Raw genomic sequence first — 21,255 nt, forward strand, 5'->3', positions numbered from 1 at the left:
TTTCTCTATCAATTCCTCATTGCAAGATCTCTGCCTGCAGTCGTTCAATAGGAACGTATTATTTTATTACCATGAGTAAAAAATGTGTACTGATCATGTGATGGACACACAGGTACAGCTCTGATACACACACTTACTGAAACAAGCTGTGTACTTTTATCTCCAAGCAGAAATGCTGAAATCCATGAGTAATTTATACAAAAAGCATATGGGAAAAATTGCATATATTTTATCCTTTAATTTGTAAGCGCTCTGTTTTTAGATTTGTTCAGGGAAACATTGTTAAACAGGAATCTCCAGTGCTTAATACTTGCAGTGAGAGAACAATCACATTTTTTCTTATTGTTACACACTTATTCCGCAGGTTCACGAGATCTATGAGTGTCAGGATTGTGACAAGAAATTTATATCGGCTAACCAGCTTAGACGGCATATGATAACTCATTCAGGTAAAAGCACCCTTCACTACCCCTCCACCCTCCCCCAGCATGTGAATTGCCTTATAGTGTGTATTACTTTGTAAAAGCATAAAAATAATACATGTTTCAGTGTACAGTAGTTTTATGGATGAGAGTTCATATTTTAAAAAATTACTTCTGAACCTCATTGTGTTACCCATAAAATGCATTGCATATCTTCCAACATATAATCTTGTAGTAAGGCTTCTTTGAAGTTATTCTCTTTTGATTTAAGCTAGTTAATACGATGTCGGTTTGGGAAGATTATTGTGAAGAATGTGGCAGTGTCTCGCTATTCCATCCGTTATGAACCATCATGTTAAAAAGGGCATTAGATGCTTTTCTAATTGGTTAATCTTAATTGGACAGACTTAAATGTAACAGTCTCTCCGGAGCGGACTCTGTCTGCCTTTCATCTTCTACCTCCTTTCCTAATGAACAACAGATTAAATGTCCCCAATCATTTTCTGCAGAGAAGCGCCCCTACACCTGCGAGGTTTGCTGTAAGTCCTTCAAACGACTTGATCAAGTGACCGCTCACAAAATAATACACAGCGAGGACAAACCTTACCAGTGCAAACTCTGCGGAAAAGGATTTGCCCATAGAAATGTTTACAAGAATCACAAGAAGGTAAACAACTAACACTGCTAATTTACATCCTTTGATGCTTTATGTTAATATGCTGGAAATTACAATGTTTGAAAAGAGATAATAAATCACATGAATGGCATATAAAAAGGCCCTATTACACCGGCAAATTTTGCTTCTTGCTCGTTGATCGGCGCTCGCTTGCTCCTGTCACACGGAGCTATGGATGGGGACAAGCAGTCATTACTCTGATCGCTCGGCCCCATACATTATTATCATGTCGGCAGCACGTCTCCCTTATACAGGGAGATGTGGTGCTGACAACGATACTATTTCAGTTTTTTTAAACGACACAATCAACAGATGATTGAGCGTTTGCTCGTTCATCTGCTGATCACTGCCCTCTTTACACAGGGCAATTATCGGCAATGAGCGTTATATGAACACTTGTCTGCCCGGTAATTTACCAGTGTAAAACCCTCTTTAGTCTTATATTCTATGCAAATCAAAATTAATAAATAGACCACTCACAATTGGTTTACTATATCGGAATAACCCCCAAAAAAATTCAGGAGCCTGGACTTGGTATTGTACATTCATTCACTCCCCAGAGTTTCTACTTAAAGAAGGGGTATCATCAGTATCAAAAATGATCACCTATCCATACACAGAATAGGTGATAATTGTCTGGTTGCTGGAGGCCCCACCACTGGGACCCCCACTGATCGCGAGAATGGGGGTACTGGACCCCCTGTTCCTCTTCACTGCTTGACCTCAGTGAGGAGAACATGGAATGGATCGATGGTTGAGCATGCGCTTTGCTGCTCCATTCAATGTCTATGGGACTGAAGGAAATAGCCGAGTTCAGCGTTCGGCTGTTTCCGTCTTTCTCATAGACATTGAATGCAATGGCTGGCACATGCTCAACTGCCACTAGAGTCAAGCTCCTTCTCACTGCAGGGGTTGCAGTGAGGATAGAGGTGTAGCTAGGTTCTCCAGCACCCGAGGCAAAGATTTAGTTTGGTGCCCCCCCCAACCTCTTTCCTGACAGCTCCTTCCACCTCACCATGTTTGTTTTCTCTACCAATCAATGACGTGTCATTTCTTTTCCACATTTTTTTTATGTAACTCGAGCATAAAAACATTTGTACATTTTACAATCAATATAGTTCTATACACAACACGAGAACCAAGCTCATTACATATATGCAGCACCAGAACAAAGCTCAGTACACATATGCAGCACCAAAACCAAGCTCAGTAAATATATACAACACCAGAACCAAGCTCATTACATATATACAGTGCCGGAACAAAGCTCATTATATATATATATATATATATATATATATACATACATATATATATATATATATATATATATATATATATATATATATATATAGCACCAGAACCAAGCTCAGTACATGAATACAACACCAGAACAAAGCTCAGTACAAATACATTTCAGTACAGAGATCATTTGCAAAGTCAGGTTGGCAGCTTCCAGTATGACCTGAATAATGATAATCCTATACTGGGAGTTGCTTATACCCCAGAAAATAGTACCCTTCATCATCTGTACAGATCATACAGTAATAATTAGGCTTCGTTCTCACGTGCGTCGTGGTTCAGTCAGACCTTTCCGTCAGGGGAACCCACGAACGGAAACCAAACGGAAACCATAGCTTTCCGTTACCATTTCAACGGTAACGCTTTCGGTGCTAATGGTTTTTGTTTTTCTCCGTTTCACAAGGTTTCCGTTTTATTGGCGGTATCAATAGCGTAGTCTACTGTATCCACCTGTAATCTATCACATCTAACTTAGATGTCATGTATTACAGGTAGATCCAGCGTGTCAGAGACACACAGGACCCGCTGACACTGAACCAATCAGTCCCATAGACCTGACAAGTTTAGGATTCAGCGCAAGATACAGCTGCTCTGTATACAGGATACAGAGCAGCTGTATCTCAAAAGTTAAAATATTTTTTAATAAAAACTAATTATAAAGTTGCACAAAACACAGTGACTGACATTTAAAGAAAAAATCCCTTTCAAAGGTGTACATAACATTTACTGCAAACAATCAGATCGTAACAATCATTGTCCAGTAAAACACGCAGCACATGCAGTTTTACCAAAAGTCGGTGCAGTTTTTAGATGATTGTTAATGTCTGCAAAAAACTCCATGAACATTAACAATCATTTGAAAACTGCTCTGACTCGAGGGAATGCAGCACGTTGACGTGGTTTGCAGCTGTATCGTTGTAATACAGCAGCTACTATTTGTATATACTGTACGGGTATGTTCACACAGGGCAGATACGCTGTGTAAAAGCACTGCCCGAGTGGTGCTGTTTTTCGGCCAGGAACGGCCGCTGCGGAAAAATGAGCAGAAAAATAAAATGGATACTTACCATAGCGACGCTTCCCTCCTACATCCTGCAGCCCAGGGATGATGTTTCATCCCATGTGACCGCTGCAGCCTACGATTGACTGCAGCGGTCACATGGGATGAAACGTCATCCCAGGATGCCGGCCTGGAAAAATAAATAGAATTCTAGGTAAGTATAAGATTAAAATTTTTCCTGAGTTGCGTTTTTTGCAGCGGAATCACTGCATTTCCGCCGCAAAAAAACACAACATCTGCTATTTGTTGCGAGTTTTACTTCCCCATTGAATTAAATGGGGAAAACCCAAAACAAATAAGCAGCATTTACGCAAATACAATTAACATGCTGCGGATTAAAAAAACAGACCGCAGGTCAATTACTGAGCCTTTTCCCGCTCATCGTGTGGGTGAGATTTGTTCAAATCTCATCCACTCTGTTGCTACTGCATTTGGGCTTGTCCACATGTAACGGAATTGCTGCGTATTTTTCATCCGGAATTGCGGACGGAAAATACGCAGCAAAATACAGTAGCAGCAAAGTGGGTGATACTTATCAAATCCCATCCACACTCTGCGTAAAATTTCTGACCAGAAATTGACCTGCGGAACGTATTTTTCCTACCGCAGCATGTCGATTCCTGCTGCGGAAAGTGGACTGAATTGCTGCATTTTTCAGAGATGTCACCATCTCCCAGCATTGCGAAAAATGCAGCAAAATGAAAGTCATAGGCACACATGAACACACATGAACACATCATACACTATATATACACACACATGAACACGTACACATCACACACTATATATACACACACATGACAACATCACACACTATATATACACACACATGAACACATCAGACACTATATACACACACCTGAGCATATCACACACTATATATACACACATGTACACATTACATACACTATATATACACACACACACACACACACATGTACACATCACATACACTATATATACACACATGAACACATCACATACACTATATATACGCACATGAACACATCACACACTATATATACACACATGTACACATCACATACACTATATATACACATGTACACATCACATACACTATATATACACACATGAACACATCACACACTATATATACACACATGAACACATCACACACTATATACACACACATGAGCACATCACACACTATATATACACATGTACACATTACATACACTATATATACACACACACACACACACATGTACACATCACATACACTATATATACACACATGAACACATCACATACACTATATATACGCACATGAACACATCACACTCTATATATACACATGTACACATCACATACACTATATATACACACATGAACACATCACATACACTATATATACGCACATGAACACATCACACACTATATATACACATGTACACATCACATACACTATATATACACATGTACACATCACATACACTATATATACAGACATGAACACATCACACACTATATATACACATGTACACATCACAAATATACACATTACATGCACACATTGTAAACACACATGCACTTACCTTTTATGTAGGATAATTGTGAAGGGAGTTCTGCAGCTTGATGGCCCGACACAGTGCCGCAGACAGTCTCCCCTCCCCCTCCCTCAAGTCCCGAATGATAACAGAAGCAGCCTGAGGAGAGGTGTAAAGAATAGGGAGGGGGGCTGAAGGGGCAGATTTGTTAGCAGCACAAACTACAGCTACTGTTACAGTCGGGCACCAGTTCTTAGCTGCTGTGCCCTGCGCCTGAGGCCAGAAGCTCACCCAGGAGGCAGGCCGCTGACACTGATCATTGGCGCCCCCTCTAAGTTGCGCCCGGGGGAAAAGTGCCCCGCCTGCCCCCCCTAGCTACGCCCCTGGTTAGGAGGATCTGGGGGTTTGGGACCCCTTTTCTTAAAATCGGTGGGGCCGGCCCCAGCGATCAGACAATTATCGCCTGTCCTGTGGATATGCGTTAATTTTTGATTCTGTGACAATCTCTTTAATTATGCATACAAGTGTATTTGGGATCCATATCCATAATGCATATCACCATATCTAAATAAGGTGGTATAAAGATATTTTGAAATGGAGAGTACATAAACCAAAAATGAGCATGCCACTTTGAGATTCATGTTAGCCAAGTAGGTGTGGTTATCAGTGGAGGTATTTTTTATCTAAATTTATAAAATACAACTTTTTAAAAAGTTTCAAAAAAGTTGCATCTGCACACCGCCAGCAATATCACACCTGCTCCAATATAAAATGAGGCTAATATAACAGATGGCGAGCAGCATTTAATATTTTCATCCCAAAATTACAACTACTGCAAAAAAAAAAAATTAGACTGACACAAATAAGCCAATATTGTTACATGTGGGCCTATGTGCAGTCCGGTTCTAAACCCACACCTGATCTGTAATAAATGTAGGGTATCATTAAAGGTTTACCTAATTAACGTGTTGCTATAAATTAATGTGTTCATTTACATCATCATTTAAGAAAATCAACTTTTTTCTTGGTGTTTGTGATGTGCACACAAGTTGACTTTTTATTGAGCATAGGAGAAAAAGTGAAGTCCAGAAAAATCTTTGTTTAGTTTATTGATTTGCATATTTAGAAATAAATTAATACAAGCTTGTTATGCATCTGTTTTACATTTAGAGTGTTTGCAACAACAATTTGGCCTGCTTTTGACGCACACAATGTCAGTGAGCACACAGATGTTTTTTGTCTGCTATAACTCAATTCCTTTACTTCACTCAACTTGTCGACCCAGAAATCATTTAAAATGTCACAAGAAAAAACATTGTTCGTTTATAATGCACGGTGTATTGTAAACGTATGCTTGCAGTAAGTGGAAGTGTGAGGGTATGTGCACACGATAACTGGCTTTTACGTCTGAAATTACAGACTGTGTTTTCAGGAGAAAACAGCTGCGTCGTTTCAGACGTAAATGCTCCTCCTCGCATTATGCGAGGCGTCATTGACGCCCGTAATCTTGAGCTGTTCTTCATTGAATTCAATGAAAAACGGCTCAAATTACGTTTCAAAGAAGTGTCCTGCACTTCTTTGACGAGGCAGTCATTTTACGCGTCGCCGTTTGACAGCTGTCAAACGATGACGCGTAAATGACAGGTCGTCGGCACAGTACGTCGGCAAACCCATTCAAATGAATGGGCAGATGTTTGCCGACGTATTGTAGCCGTGTTTTCAGGTGTAAAACGAGGCATAATACGCCTCGTTTACGCCTGAAAATAGGTCGTGTGAACCCAGCCTGACTGTTCCAATCGATCTCAGTCAAGGAATAGTTATATAATCACACTGCATATTTCCTGAATTACTTAGAACAAGCAAGTAAGGGTATGTTCACACGGCCTATTTACGGACGTAATTCGAGCGTTTTTGCCCCGAATTACGTCTGAAAATAGCGCCTCAATAGCGCTGACAAACATCTGCCCATTGAAAGCAATGGGCAGACGTTTGTCTGTTCACACGAGGCGTATATTTACGCGCCGCTGTCAAATGACGGCGCGTAAATAGACGCCCGCGTCAAAGAAGTGACCTGTCACTTCTTTGGCCGTAATTGGAGCCGTTATTCATTGACTCCAATGAATAGCAGCGCTAATTACGGCCGTAATGGACGCGGCGTTCAAGCGCCTGCACATGCCGTTACGGCTGAAATTACGGGGATGTTTTCAGGCTGAAACATCCCCGTAATTTCAGCCGTAACGGACGCCCTCGTGTGAACATACCCTAAAGGCTCATTCACATTGCAGAACCGTGTGCACGTATCCTGTACGGCAGAGCACAAAGGCTGTATGTGTGCTGCTGTACTTGCTCCATCAGGTGGCGTATATATGGTGATAGTCTTCCTCAGAAGAAATACTTTTAGGGGAGAATAGCTTCATATATATGAAGTCTAATGGATCATGCCACGATTTTTCACATGGAATCTGAAAGAAGAAACCTCTGTATGTTTCTATATGAAAACAGAGGAATGCAGAGTTCCGCTAAGGTCCCATACACTTATATGGGCACCATATTATCACTCTGTTAAAGTTTGGCGGTTGTATGGTTCTGTAATATGGCCGTGTGCATAAGACCTCAATGTGATTTGTTGTATGTTACAAGATAAGCAATTGAAACCATAAAACACAATTTCAAGTGGAATCTAATTAGACTGATCTTCCGATATGACATAGATACATGCAGTTAAAGAGAACCTGTCATTATGAGAGTCCCTTTAAAATAAGGACATCGTTGTGTTATACTACTATATCCACTAAACAGAGCTGCTGACTAAGAGGGGAAGCTGCAAGAGAGAGCAGGAAGAAAGATCCCAGCCTGTTACTTTTATCTCTCCCCTGTGCAGTCATCTAGTGACATTTGGGGGAGGGGGGTTCTCTACTAAAGGGGTGAGATCAGAGCACTTTCACATCTATTCCCCCCCCCCCCCTGCATCGGAGCTCAAATGTTTACAGTCATCTGGATCATGTAGATTTTTGGCTATTTTTAGTTCTGGTGAGTTTGTGAAGATATGTGCATGTAGAAACTAGAGTTCCCCTTAAAATATCCTTCTGCTATCTTGTCTAGATACAAGTTGAAATATGTCTGACATATTTGAGCTTCATTTTACCTCCAGATCTAATCTACGTATTATGTTGTTTAACTTGGTAAACAGTTTGCTTTACATAGCTGGTAGTGATATTGAGTCCTATACTCCATTCATATTCAATAGCGCATACAGAACTCTGATTGGAGTATGTCGACGCAGTGATAACAGACACACCGCTAACAGCTCAGTGTCCATATTGAAATTCATCATCTTGCATTGCATTCTTTAACCCCTTCCAAACATTTGTCGTAAGAATACCTCACGGAAAGCTAGTTCTTCCCGCAATTTGTCGTATACTTGTCGTAGACAAATGTATGGCACAGGCTCAGAAGCTGAGTCTGTGCTATCAGCCGCAGGTGTCAGCTGTATGTTACAGCTGACACCCTGCTGTAATGGCGGGGACCAAAGTTAGCTCCGATCCCTGCCATTAATCCCTTAGATGCTGTGGTCAAAAGCGACCGCTGCATTTAAGGAGTTTGTAGCCAATCGGCACCACAGTGATGAGATCGCCAGGGTGCCGATGGCTGCAATGGCAACCGGAGGCTTAATGCTGGGCTACCGATCTGCCGGCTACGGAAGCGGGGCCTAAAAGGCTTCTGGTTGCGACAGGAAGATGGCGCGGGCTCTGAAGCTGAGCCGCGTCATCAGCTGCAGGTGTCAGCTGTATGTTACAGCTGACACCCTGCTGTAATGGCAAGGACTGGAGCTGGCTCTGATCGCTGCCATTAACCCCTTAGATGCAGCGATCAAGGCCCCACTCAAAGGCGGAGCCTAATAGGCTTGCTGTCAATGAACGACTGACAGTTGTAATACATTGTACTACATAGGTAGTGCAATGTATTAGAATAGACATCATACAGTTGGATCTTCAAGTCCCCTAGTGGGACAAAAAAAAATGTAAAAAAAGTGAAAAACAGATGTAAAAAATAAAAATATGAACGTTTCAAGTAATAAAATAAAACAATCACCCTTTTTGCCCTTATCAAGTCCTTTATTATTGAAAAACAGAAATAAACCATACATATTTCATATTGGCGCGCCGGTAACGGCCTGAACTATAAAAATATTATGTTATTTATCTTGTGCGGTGAACGCTGTATTAAAACTACAAAACAATGCCAGAAATGATGTTTTTTGGTCACCTTGCTTTCCAAAGATTGGAATAAAAAGTGATCAAAAAGTCGCACATATCCAAAAATTATACCTATAAAAACTATAGCGCATCTAAAAACAAGCCCTCATACAGATTTGTCAACGAAAATGAAAACATTATGGTTCTCACAACACGGCAACAGAAAAAATACATTCCTTTACAAAAGTTATTTTATTGTGCAAAAAGTAGTAAAACACAAAAAAAGTGCTATAAATTTTGTATCGCCGTAATCGTATTGACAAGCAGTTGTAATGTTAACATGTCATTTTCTAACACATGATAAATGCTGTATAAAAAAACAACTACGAAATAACTATGCCATAACTATGCCAAAATTGCCGTTTTTTGGTCCTTTGCCTCCCAAAAAATAGGATAAGAAGTGATCAAAAAGTCCCCCAAAATGGTACCAATAAAACTATAGCTCATCCTGGAATAAAATAATCCCTCATACCACTACGTCTATGAAAAAATAAAATTAGTTAAGGCTCCAATATGTTAGGAAAGTAAAATATGCGGAAAACATTCCTTCTGTTTTAACCCCTTGCGTACCTTCGACGTAATAGTACGTCGCTGGCCGCTTATTCCAGCGTACCTTCGACTTACTATTACGGCGCAGGAATAAACTGTCACTATGTGAAATCACATAGTGACAGAACAGCGGCGGCAGCTGTCATTGACAGCTAACCGTCTCTGCTACCGGCCTGGGGACCAATTAGCAGTCCCCAATGCCGGCGATTGCTGTGATTGGTCAGTCTCTGAAGACTGACCAATCACAGCCGTCTGTGACGTTTTCTGCAGGAGAAAGCTCCTGTCACTTTCTCTGATCTCCTCACTTCTGTGAGATACGTGAGGAGATCAGAGAAAGCGGTGTAAAAAAAACAAACACTATTTTTATTAACCCATTCCCGAAAATGGGCGTATAGTAACGCCCTGAGGATGAAGCGGGCACAGGAGCTGTGCTCGCTCCATCTTCATCGGATGTCGGCTGTAATATACAGCCGACATCCCACTGCAACTACAGCGATCACTGTCCTCTCCGATCGCTGTAGTTTAACCCCTTAAATGCCGCTGTCAATAGCGACAGCGGCATTTAAGTGATTGATACAGAGGGAGGGAGCTCCCTCTGCACCCCATTGCCCCCCCCCCCGCGAAAAATCGCGGGGTTCTGATGGTTGCAATGGCAACCAGGAAGCCTAGCAACGGCTTCCTGGTTGCCAGGTACGGGAGCCTATTAGGTCCTGCCCAAGGCAGGACATAATAGGCTCAACTGTCAGTTGTAAAGTGACAGTTACAATACACTGCACTACATCAGTACATACAGAAGTAGTGCAGTGTATTGTGCAGGGGATCAGAAGATCAGATCTTCCAGTCCCCTAGTATGTGTAAAATAAAAAGTGAAAAAAAAGTAAAAAAAAAGTTTTAGATAAATAAATAAATACAAGTTTTACGTAATAAAAACAATAATCGCCTTGTTTCCCTGACCAAGCCCTTTATAATTAGAAAAAAAATGAAAAAAAAGACAAAAACTAGACATAATAGGTATTGCCGCGTTCGTATCGGCCTGACCTAAAAAAATATCATATTATTTATCCCGCACGGTGAACACCGTAAAAAAAATACCATAAAAAACAATGGCAGAATTTCCTTTTTTGATCACGTTGTTTCCAAAAAAATGGAATAAAAAGTGATCAAAAAGTCGCGCGTAGCCAAACATGGTACCAATAAAAACGACAGTGTGTCACGCAAAAATGTATGTACTCCGCACAGATTACATATGCCCCCACATTATAAACTGAAACACCAGTAAAACACTAAACAAAACTACTACCAAGCAAAATCTGCGCTCCAAAAGCCAAATGGCGCTCCTTCTGGGCCCGGCAGTGTGCCCAAACAGCGGTCTATGACCACATATGGGGTATTACCGTACTCTGGAGAACCGCTTAACAATTTATGGGGCGTAGGTCTCCGGTGGTACAAGCTGGGCCCAACGCATTGGGCACTGAAATAGCATATATGTGGAAAATGTCAATTTTATATCTGCAACATCCACTGTGCACTAATTTCTGAAAAACCTTTGGGGGTCAAAATGCTCACTACACTTCTAGATGAATTCCTTGAGGGGTGTAGTTTCCTAAATGGGGTCACTTCTCGGGAGTTTTCACTGTACTCGTACATCAGCGCAATGCAACATGGCGTCAAAAACTAATTTTGTAAAATCTCCACTCCAAAAACGAAATTGCACTTTTTCCGTTTAGACCCTTGCCGTATGTCCAAATAGCCGTTTACAACCACATATGGGGTATTTCCGTAATCAGGAGAAATTGTGTAACACATTTTGGGGTGTCTTTTCTCCTGTATTCCTTGTGGAAATGAAAAATTCTGAGCTAAAGCTACAGGTTATTGGAAAAAAAATATGTTTTCATTTTCACGGACCAATTCTAATAAAATCTATGAAAAAAACCTGAGGGCTCAAAATGCTCACTACACCTCTAATTTAATTCTTTCAGGGGTATAGTCTCCAAATTGGGATCACATCTGGGGAATTTCTACTGTACTGGTACTTCAGGGACTCTGCAAATGCGAGATGGCCCCCAGAAACCAATTCAGCAAAATCTGAGCTGCAAAATCCAAATGGTGCTCCGTCCCTTCTGAGCCCTGCCATGGGTCCAAACAGCAGTTTATTACCACATATGGGGTATTTCCGTAATCAGGAGAAATTGCTTTACAAATTTTGAGGTGCTTTTTCTCCTTTATTCCTTATAAAAATTAGAAAATTCTGTGTTTTTTCCAAAAAAAAGTCTCTTTTCATCTTCACAGACTAATTCCAATAAATTCAGCAAAAAACCTGTGGGGTCAAAATGATAACTATACCACTAGAAAAATTCCTTGAGGGGTATAGTTTCCAAAATGGGGTCACTTTTGGGGGGATTCCACTGTTTAGGTCCCTCCAGGGCGTTGCAAACGTGACACGGCACTGAAAACCATTCCAGTAAAATCAGAGCTCCAAAATCCAAATGGGAGTCCTTCCCTTCTGAGCCCTGCTGTGGGTCCAAACAGCAATTTATTACCACATATGGGGTATTTCCGTAATCGCGAGAAATTGCTTTACAAATGTTGGGGTGCTTTCTCTCCTTTATTTCTTGCAAAAATTAGAAATTTTTACGTTTTTCCAGAAAAAAAGTCGATTTTCATTTTCACAGACTAACTCCAGAAAATATAGCAAAATACCTGTGGGGTCAAAATGCTAACTATACCCCTAGATAAATTCCCTCAGGGGTGTAGTTTAAAAAATGGGGGTCACTTTTGGGGGTTTCCACTGTTTTGGCACCACAAGACCTCTTCAAACCTGACATGGTGCCTAAAATATATTCTGAAAAAAGGAGGCCCCAAAATCCAAGAGGTGCTCCTTTGCTTCTGAGGCCTGTGTTTCAGTCCATTAGCGCACTAGGGCCACGTGTGGGATATTTCTAAAAACTGCAGAATCTGGGCAATAAATATTGAGATGCGTTTCTCAGGTAAAACCTTCTGTGGTACAGAAGAAAATGTATTACATATGAATTTTGTAAAAAAAAATGAAATTTGAAAATTTCACCTCTACTTTCCTTCAATTCCTGTAAAACGCCTAAAGGGTTGAAACACTTTCTGAATGCTGTTTTGGATACTTTGAGGGGTGCAGTTTTCAAAATGGGGTGTTTTATGGGGGTTTCTAATATATAGGGCCCTCAAAACCACTTCAGAACTGAACTGGTCCATGAAAAAATCGCTTTTTGAAATTTTCTTAAAAATATGAGAAATTGCTGCTAAAGTTCTAAGCCTTGTGAGGTCATAGAAAAATAAAAGGATGTTCAAAAAACGATGCCAATCTAAAGTAGACATATGGGAAATGTTAATTGGTAACTATTTTGTGTGGTATTACCATCTGTTTTACAAGCAGATGCATTTAAAATTGGAAAAATCATAATTTCTTCATATTTTCGCTAAATGTTGGTGTTTTTCACAAATAAGCAATGAATTTATCGACCAAATTTTTGCACTAAACTAAAGTCCAATGTGTCACGAGAAAACAATCTCAGAATCAATTGGATAGGTAAAAGCATTCCAGAGTTATTACCACATAAAGTGATACATGTCAGATTTGAAAAAATGGGTCTGGTCCTCAAGGCCAAAATGAGCTGGGTACTCAAGGGGTTAAAAGGCGATGTATCAAGGCCCTAAAACAAAGTGAACCAGTAAAGGGAGGGTCCAAACATATCTGCTGGAAGCGAAGGTGCCCATATTATACCAGGACAACACTTTCCCAGCAAAATTCCCAAACTGCAAAGGTCGCAGAGTGTGGACCAAAAGGTGGATAAGAAAGGACACCATTTATCAGTCCGACACAGGCCTGTGCAGAAAGGATTCTTCACAGCATAACAAACTTATTTTATTATTTTTTTACCTCATTCTTATACCAACTTTTTATGCCCTGATGTACTCTGGCCATCTGATCTATGTGCCCACATTATAAACTTATTTACCAGTAAAACTCCAAGCAAAACTACTACCAAGTAAAATCTGTGCTGTAAATGCAAATTGGTACTCCCTCCCTTCTGAGCCCTACACTGAGCCCAAACAGCAGTTTACTTCCACATATATGGCATCGCCATACCCGGGAGAACCCTTTTAACAATGTTTGGGGTGTGAGTCTCCAGTGGCACAAGCTGGGAATTACATATTTGCCACTGAAATGGCATATCTAGGGAAAAATTGCAATTTTTACTTTGAACCATCCGCAGCGCAATGATTTATGGTAAAGATCTGTGGGGTCAAAATGCCCTCTACACCCCTTAATAAATGTTTCGAGAGGTGTAGTTTCCAAAATGGAGCACGTCTCAGGAGTTTCCTGTATTATTTCACATCAGAACCCTGCATTTGTGAACCAATAATGTGTAAGTCACCAAATTAGATTTAATAGCTTTTCATTCCTAGGCAGCCATAGATATACTTCATTGAATTGAGTGTAAAACAAGATAACCCACAGAGAACAGTGGGGAGAGAAGTAGCATAGCTATAGGGGTTGCATCGGTCAATCGTACCCCAAATCGAGGGGGCCCAGAGGCCCCCCTGCACCACATGTGTCTGTGTCTACAATAAGCCTACTGAATAAGTCTTCCTCCTCCTTTAGCCTCAGCCTTCTTTGTACACGAGTCCTGAGTCAAGGTGAGGGTAAAGACTAAAGAGTAGTCCAGACACTACGTGCCGCATTACCGCCTCCCGATCAGCTCCTTCAGCTGTAGCCCGCCGTCGCTGAGTCTGGAACTAAAAGCTAACCTGCTAATGGTCCAGTGACCAGAAACCTCCACAATCTGCATCTTGCTAGCCCTGCTCTGCTGCCAGCCTGTAAGTCTTTAGTTATTAAGTTCTTCTTCTTATTATTATTATTATTATTATTATTATGATGGTTATTATTATATATATATATATATTCACCATTATAAGAATATATAAGAGTCAACCTTTATGGGGTTGTGTATGCTATCAACATACAGCCTGCAAAATGTTAACGCCGCCATAACAGCTCCTAGAAGAGTTATCACTCCACTCAACTTCGCATGGTACTCTTTCACTCCTGAGCCTTGTTGAATGTCCAGGCAAAAGATTAGGGTCACATGTAGAGTGTTTCTAAAACCAGGAAACACAGCATAATAATTAGAGAGCTGTCTTGTTATGGTGGCACAAGCTGGGTGCCACATATTGGCATATCCATGGAAAAATTGCCATTTTCAATCTGCAACATCGAGTGTACACTAATTTATAGAAAACACCTGCCAGGTTAACATGCTCGCTACAACCCTAGGTGAATACCTTGAGGGGTGTAGTTTCCAAAATGAGGTCACTTCTGGGGGGTTTCTACTGCTTTGGTCCTAGAGGGGCTTAGCAAATGCGACATAGCACCCAGAAACCAATCCTGCAAAATCGGCACTTCTAAAGCCAAATGGCGCTCCTTCCCTTCTGAGCTCTACCGTGTGCCCAAACAGCAGTTTATGACCACATATGGGGTATTGCTGTACTCAGGACAAATTGGTTTACAAATGTTGCGTTTTTTTTTTCTCCTTTTATTTGTTGAGAAAATGAAAATTTTTTAGCTAAAGCTACGTCTTATTGTAAAAAAATGAATTTTTATTTTCACTGCCCAATTCTAATAAAATCTATGAAACACCTGTGGGGTCAAAATGCTCACTACACCCCTAGATGAATTTCTCAGGGAGTGTAGTTTCCTATATGGAGTCACTTTTGGGGAGTTTCCACTGTACTGGTACCTTAGGGACTTAGCAAATGCCCAATGGCGCTCCTTCCATTCTGAACTCTACCATGTGCCCAAACAGCAGTTTATGACCACATACAGGGTATTTCCATACTCTGGAAAAGTTGATTGACAAATATTGGGGGGCTTTTTCTTTTTTTTTCCTTGTGGAAATTGTTGTTGTTTTTTTAGCTAAAACAACATCTTATTGGAAAAAAACGTAAACTTTGTATTTTCACATCCAAATTCTACTAAAATCTATGACACACCTGTGAGGTCAATGCTCACTACACCCATAGACGAGTTCCTTGTGGGGTGTAGTTTTCAAAATTGGGTCTTTTTCGGGTGTTTTGAGTTGCGTTTCTCTGGTAAAACATTCTGTGTTACATAAAAAATGAATTAATGTAAAAAATTCTTTAATTCTTGTGAAATGCCTAAAGGGTTAAGAAACTTTATAAATACTGTTTTGAATACTTTGAGGGGTGCAGTTTTTAAAATGGGGTGATTTATGTGAATTTGTATTGTATGGGCCCCTCAAATCCACTTCACAACTGAAGAGGTCCCTGTAAAAATAGCCTTTTGAAATGTTCTTGAAAATGTGAGAAAGCCTTGTAACGTCCTAGAAAAATAAAAGGATGTTCAAAAAACTCTGCCAAGGGGGCGTGGCCTGGCTGTTGACCGAGATGGCTGCATGAGAGTTTAGCTCCATGCCCAAGATCCTGTAAAAGCGACGACAGAGACAGCTACATACCTCAAAAGACGCGGTACGTTCGTGGGAAACAGTTGCCGACATGCCCAAGAAGAAGAAGTTGGCGTCTAAACCGGAGAAGCTGATGGACTTCTTCTTTTCTTCAGCCTCCGAGAGGAGCCAAGATGGCGCAGCCGCAGGCACATGTGTGGGCTCCTTGCTGTCTGAGCACCCGCCCGGACATCGGGACGCACGTGCTACATCAGGGCTGCCGAGACGCAGCACTTCAGCACCTCCTCGTCCTCCGGTACTGTCTCCTTCAGCTGATCGGAGCCAAGAGAGAGGATGTGAGGGATGCCGACACAGACCTACCACTGAGACGCCATTCCAGGGAGATCTCCTCCTCTGCTCCGGCGTCGCCATCCCCCACTAGCCCGAAGACCCACATACAGCAGCTGCAACCTCCGTCTGTCCTCATAACTGAGGTAAGCCAAGATGATCTTCCAGGGCTGGGGGTCCTGGAGGCTGAAGATATGTTTGAAGGCATTCCTACATCTGGCATGGCACTTACTGATTCTAGCATGAAACACATGTTACAAGCGTTGAGACGCTCCTTACAAACGGACATTGGCCATTTGATTAACCCTCTCCATGTGGCTGTACAGGAAGTGGATCAGAGGGTTCATGTTGTAGAGTCTAAGATGGGAGATTTTGCACGCTCACACAATGATTTAATCGATGCCCATTACCAACTGGATACAGAGGTGCAGTTTCTCCGCACCAAGGTGGCAGATCTGGAGGATAGATAGAGGAGAAATAATATCAAATTTAGGGGTATACCTGAGAGTGTAGCCCCCAAGAGCTGGAGCAGTTTATTCAGAAATTTATGCAAATTATGCTTCCCACGTGCTTGCCATCTGATATGCTGATAGATAGAGCCCATAGGGTTCCTCGCCCTAGACATCTGGAGGAATCAATCCCTAGAGATGTATTGGCTCGGATCCATTTTTATCAGACCAAAGAGAATTTAATGGTGGCGACAAGAAAGCTAGGAAACCTACAAGAGCCCTACCGGAAGCTGTTGTTATTCACGGATCTATCAGCAGCAACGCTTCAGCTTCGTCGACAATTGAATCCGGTTACTTCAGTCTTGAGAGAAAAGAAGATTGTATACAAATGGGGATTTCCAGTGAGGCTGATTATATCCAGAAACAACGAGTTCCACACTGCTAGGAATCTGGAAGAAGGGGTGGCCTTATTTCGCAAATGGGACTTGCAAGTTACGAATGCAGCTTCCTCACAGCGACAAGTTCCGAGACCTATATCGGATGGATGGCAGTCCGTTAAACCGCGGAGAAGGGACAAGAATTGAGGTTCCTAACCGTGATCTCGGGTGAATCGAGTGGCTACTTCCTGCAGACTCGGTACTCAGGGACAATGTTCTCTACACCCGAAGTTTTGAGGTTAGCTAATATGCTAGACCTTTTTGTTCTTCTGCCCACAGGGGCATCATTCACAAATTCATGTTTATCCATGGTTATGCTGTTTTATTGTATGTCTGTTTTTCCACAAGGTATGATACTACGTCCAGGTATGCTGATGGCACACTGCTATGTGGCAGCTTGTCTGTTGATAGGTGCATCTTTAAAATATATCAATCTCGCTGTATTTTATAATGGTACTTAAAATCCTCTCCTTAAATGTAAAAGGGCTGAACAGCCCACAAAAAAGGGCATCTTTATGGGCTGAAGCTAAAAGTTTATTGTGTGATGTTATATGTGCTCAAGAGACGCATCTTGTCCAGAAGGATGCATTTAAGATGGAACATCCAAATTTCAGATTTGTGTTTCAAGCACACTATCATTCTAAATCTAGAGGGGTGCTTATTGCCATGAGGGATTCCCTCGCTTTTCAACTTATCACTGAGGTCTCTGACCCCTTGAGTAGATTTGTCATATTGGTCTGCTCCATCAATAGTGTGATATACACAATAGTGTGATATACACAAATAAGATTTGTTCACTGGCGTAGCTATAGGGGTCGCAGCGGTCGCAATTGCGACCGGGCCCAGAAGCCAGGGGGGCCCACGGCCCCCCGCACCACATCAATAAAAAGTTACTATAGTAACTCGGGCCCCTGTTACTATAGTAACATACTTTACTTACCTTCCTGGTTCCGGATCGCAGCGGAGGTCCTGACGTCAAGCGCTGTGCGCAGCGCATGACGTCACAGCGCTATGCCGCCGCGCACAGCATCGAGACTACAGAACTCCCGCCGCGGCCGAAGAAGAAGGTAAGGTTAGCCCTGACTGGCGGGGTCCGACTCCCGGGACTCGCCAATCAGCTGTTTTGAAAGGGCCGCAGCACTCGTACGAGAGCTGCTCCCCTTCATTCCTGTCACTTCATTCCGGTCACACTGTGAATCGGTGTCGGCGATTCACAGTGTGAGCGAGTAGTGAAATGAAGGGGAAGCAGCTCTCGTACGAGTGCTGCGGCCCCTTCAAAACAGCTGATTTGCGGGTCCCGGGCGACACATCAGCTATTGATGGCCTATCCTGTGGATAGGCCATCAATGTTTAGGGACTGCACAACCCCTAAGCCTACGATGTATCAGGCTTAGGGGGCCCATGAGACAGGATCACAGATTGTGTGATCCTGTCTGCTGGGCCCTGTATCTAAGCCAATCACAGGGTAGGCTTAGATACATGGCCCATGCGTGATCCTGTCTGCTGGGCCCTGTATCTAAGCCTACCACACTGTAGGTTTAGATACAGGGCCCCAGCACACAGTAATCTTATACTGTATAAGATTACTGTCTGCTGGACCCTGTATCTAAGCCTACCTTGTGGTAGGCTTAGATACAGGGTCCCACAGACAGTATCACACATGGGCCCTGTATCTAAGCCTTAGGGTATGTGCACAGACACTAATTACGTCCGTAATTGACGGACGTATTTCGGCCGCAAGTACTGGACCGAACACAGTGCAGGGAGCCGGGCTCCTAGCATCATAGTTATGTACGATGCTAGGAGTCCCTGGCTCGCTGCAGGACAACTGTCCCATACTGTAATCATGTTTTCAGTACGTGACAGTTGTCCTGCAGCGAGGCAGGGACTCCTAGCGTCGTACATAACTATGATGCTAGGAGCCCGGCTCCCTGCACTGTGTTCGGTCCAGTACTTGCGGCCGAAATACGTCCGTCAATTACAGACGTAATTAGTGTGTGTGCACATACCCTAACACGTGTTACTAATCATTTTTTGTGTGTTTTCTTACAGGTTCAGTCGTTGGACTACGGCGGATTCCAGGACTACTTCGATGACAGCTTTTTTTTTATTAATAAAATGGTTAATGAGGGCTGTGTGGGTTTTTTTTTTTATTTCAATAAAATATTTTTTCTATGTCTTTGTGGTTTTTTTTTAAACTATATTAGTACCGCCTTAGTAATGGCCGCCGGGTGATTGACAGCATCCATTGCTAAGGCGGGGCTTAGTGTTAGCGGATGCAGAGGCTAACACTAACCCCCTTTATTACCCCGGTACCCACCGCCACCAGGGGTGCTGGGAAGAGCCGGGTACAATCCAGTACCTGACCATCTGTAGTGATGGTCGGCCACTGGGGTGGCCGCAGGCTGGTATTATCAGGAGGGGAAAGGCCAAAAACAGTGGCCCTTCCCATCCTGGTAATGCTGCCTGCTGCTGCTTTATTGTATCTGGCTGGTTATGAAAATGGGGGGGACCCCACGTCATTTAAAAAAAAATAATAATAATAATAATTGGAAAGAACGATTTCGGGTCCCCCCCAATTTTCATAACCAGCCAGATACAACACAGCAGCAGCAGGCAGCATTACAAGGGTGGGAAGGGCCACTGTTTTTGGCCTTCCCCAGCCTAATACTACCAGCCTGCGGCCACCCCGATGCCTGCCCGTCACTACAGATGGTCGGGTACTGGTTCATACCCGGCTCTTCCCAGTACTCCTGGTGGCGGTGGGTACCGGGGTAATAATGGGGGTTAGTGTTAGCCTCTGCACCGGCTAACATTAAGCCTCGCCTTAGTAATGGAGGTTGTCAATCAGCCAGCGGCCATTACTAGGGCGGTGATAATAAAGTTTAAAAAGATACAAGCACATAGAAAAATATTTTATTGAAATAAAAAAACAACCCTCATTAACCATTTTATTGAGAATAAAAAAAACGCCGTCATTGAAGTCCTCGTATCCGAAGTCCAACAACCGAACCTGTAAAAAAAACACAAACACAAAAATAATCAGTAACACATAAAGAAGCAAAATTATTATTCTTACCTATCCTGGGTCCAGCGCTGGAGACGCAATGTCAGCGAGCTGAGCCCTGTATCTAATCCAATCATGTGTGATACAGTCTGCTGAGCTGTGTATCTAATCCAATCATGTATGATACTGTCTGCTGGGCCCTATATCTAATCCGATCATGTGTGATACTGTCTGCTGAGCCACTGTATCTAATCCTATCATGTGTGATACTGTCTGCTGAGCCACTGTATCTAATCCTATCATGTGTGGTACTGTCTGCTGAGCCACTGTATCTAATCCTATCATGTGTGATACTGTCTGCTGGGCCACTGTATCTAATCCTATCATGTGTGATACTGTCTGCTGAGCTGTGTATCTAATCCTATCATGTGTGATACTGCCTTCTGAGCCACTGTATCTAATCCTATCATGTGTGATACTGTCTGCTCAGCCACTGTATCTAATCCTATCCATAGTTTATAGGGTCGTAGTGCTATAGATATGCTATGTAGAGATGAGCGAACTTATCAAAAGTTCGGTTCGGCTAGTTCGCCGAATTTCACAAAAAAGTTCGGTTCGGACCGAACTAGTTCTGACCGAACCTGTCACTTACGTGCGCCGAGCATGCTACTGTCCAGGGTGCTGATAGAGTTAATGGGCTGCACTAACTCTTTCAGCAACCTTCACAGTACATGCTCGGCGCGCGGAAAATACCATTTAAATGTAATAAAAAAATAAAAATTATACGTTCGTACTTACTTTCCTCCT

General features: G+C 42.3%; 1 protein-coding gene across 1 annotated transcript in view; it reads left to right on the plus strand.

The window, feature by feature from the left end:
- PRDM5 (PR/SET domain 5) overlaps positions 1-21,255 on the plus strand; it is a 275,353-nt gene that overhangs the window by 131,881 nt on the left and 122,217 nt on the right. Inside the window, exons 11-12 of the mRNA XM_075849722.1 lie at positions 365-449; positions 932-1,089. Of these exons, the coding sequence (XP_075705837.1) occupies positions 365-449; positions 932-1,089 (243 nt within the window). The remainder of the gene's footprint in view (positions 1-364; positions 450-931; positions 1,090-21,255) is intronic.

The sequence above is a fragment of the Rhinoderma darwinii genome, chromosome 1 (assembly GCF_050947455.1).
Source record: "Rhinoderma darwinii isolate aRhiDar2 chromosome 1, aRhiDar2.hap1, whole genome shotgun sequence".
In the NCBI taxonomy this organism is placed as follows: Eukaryota; Metazoa; Chordata; class Amphibia; order Anura; family Rhinodermatidae; genus Rhinoderma; species Rhinoderma darwinii.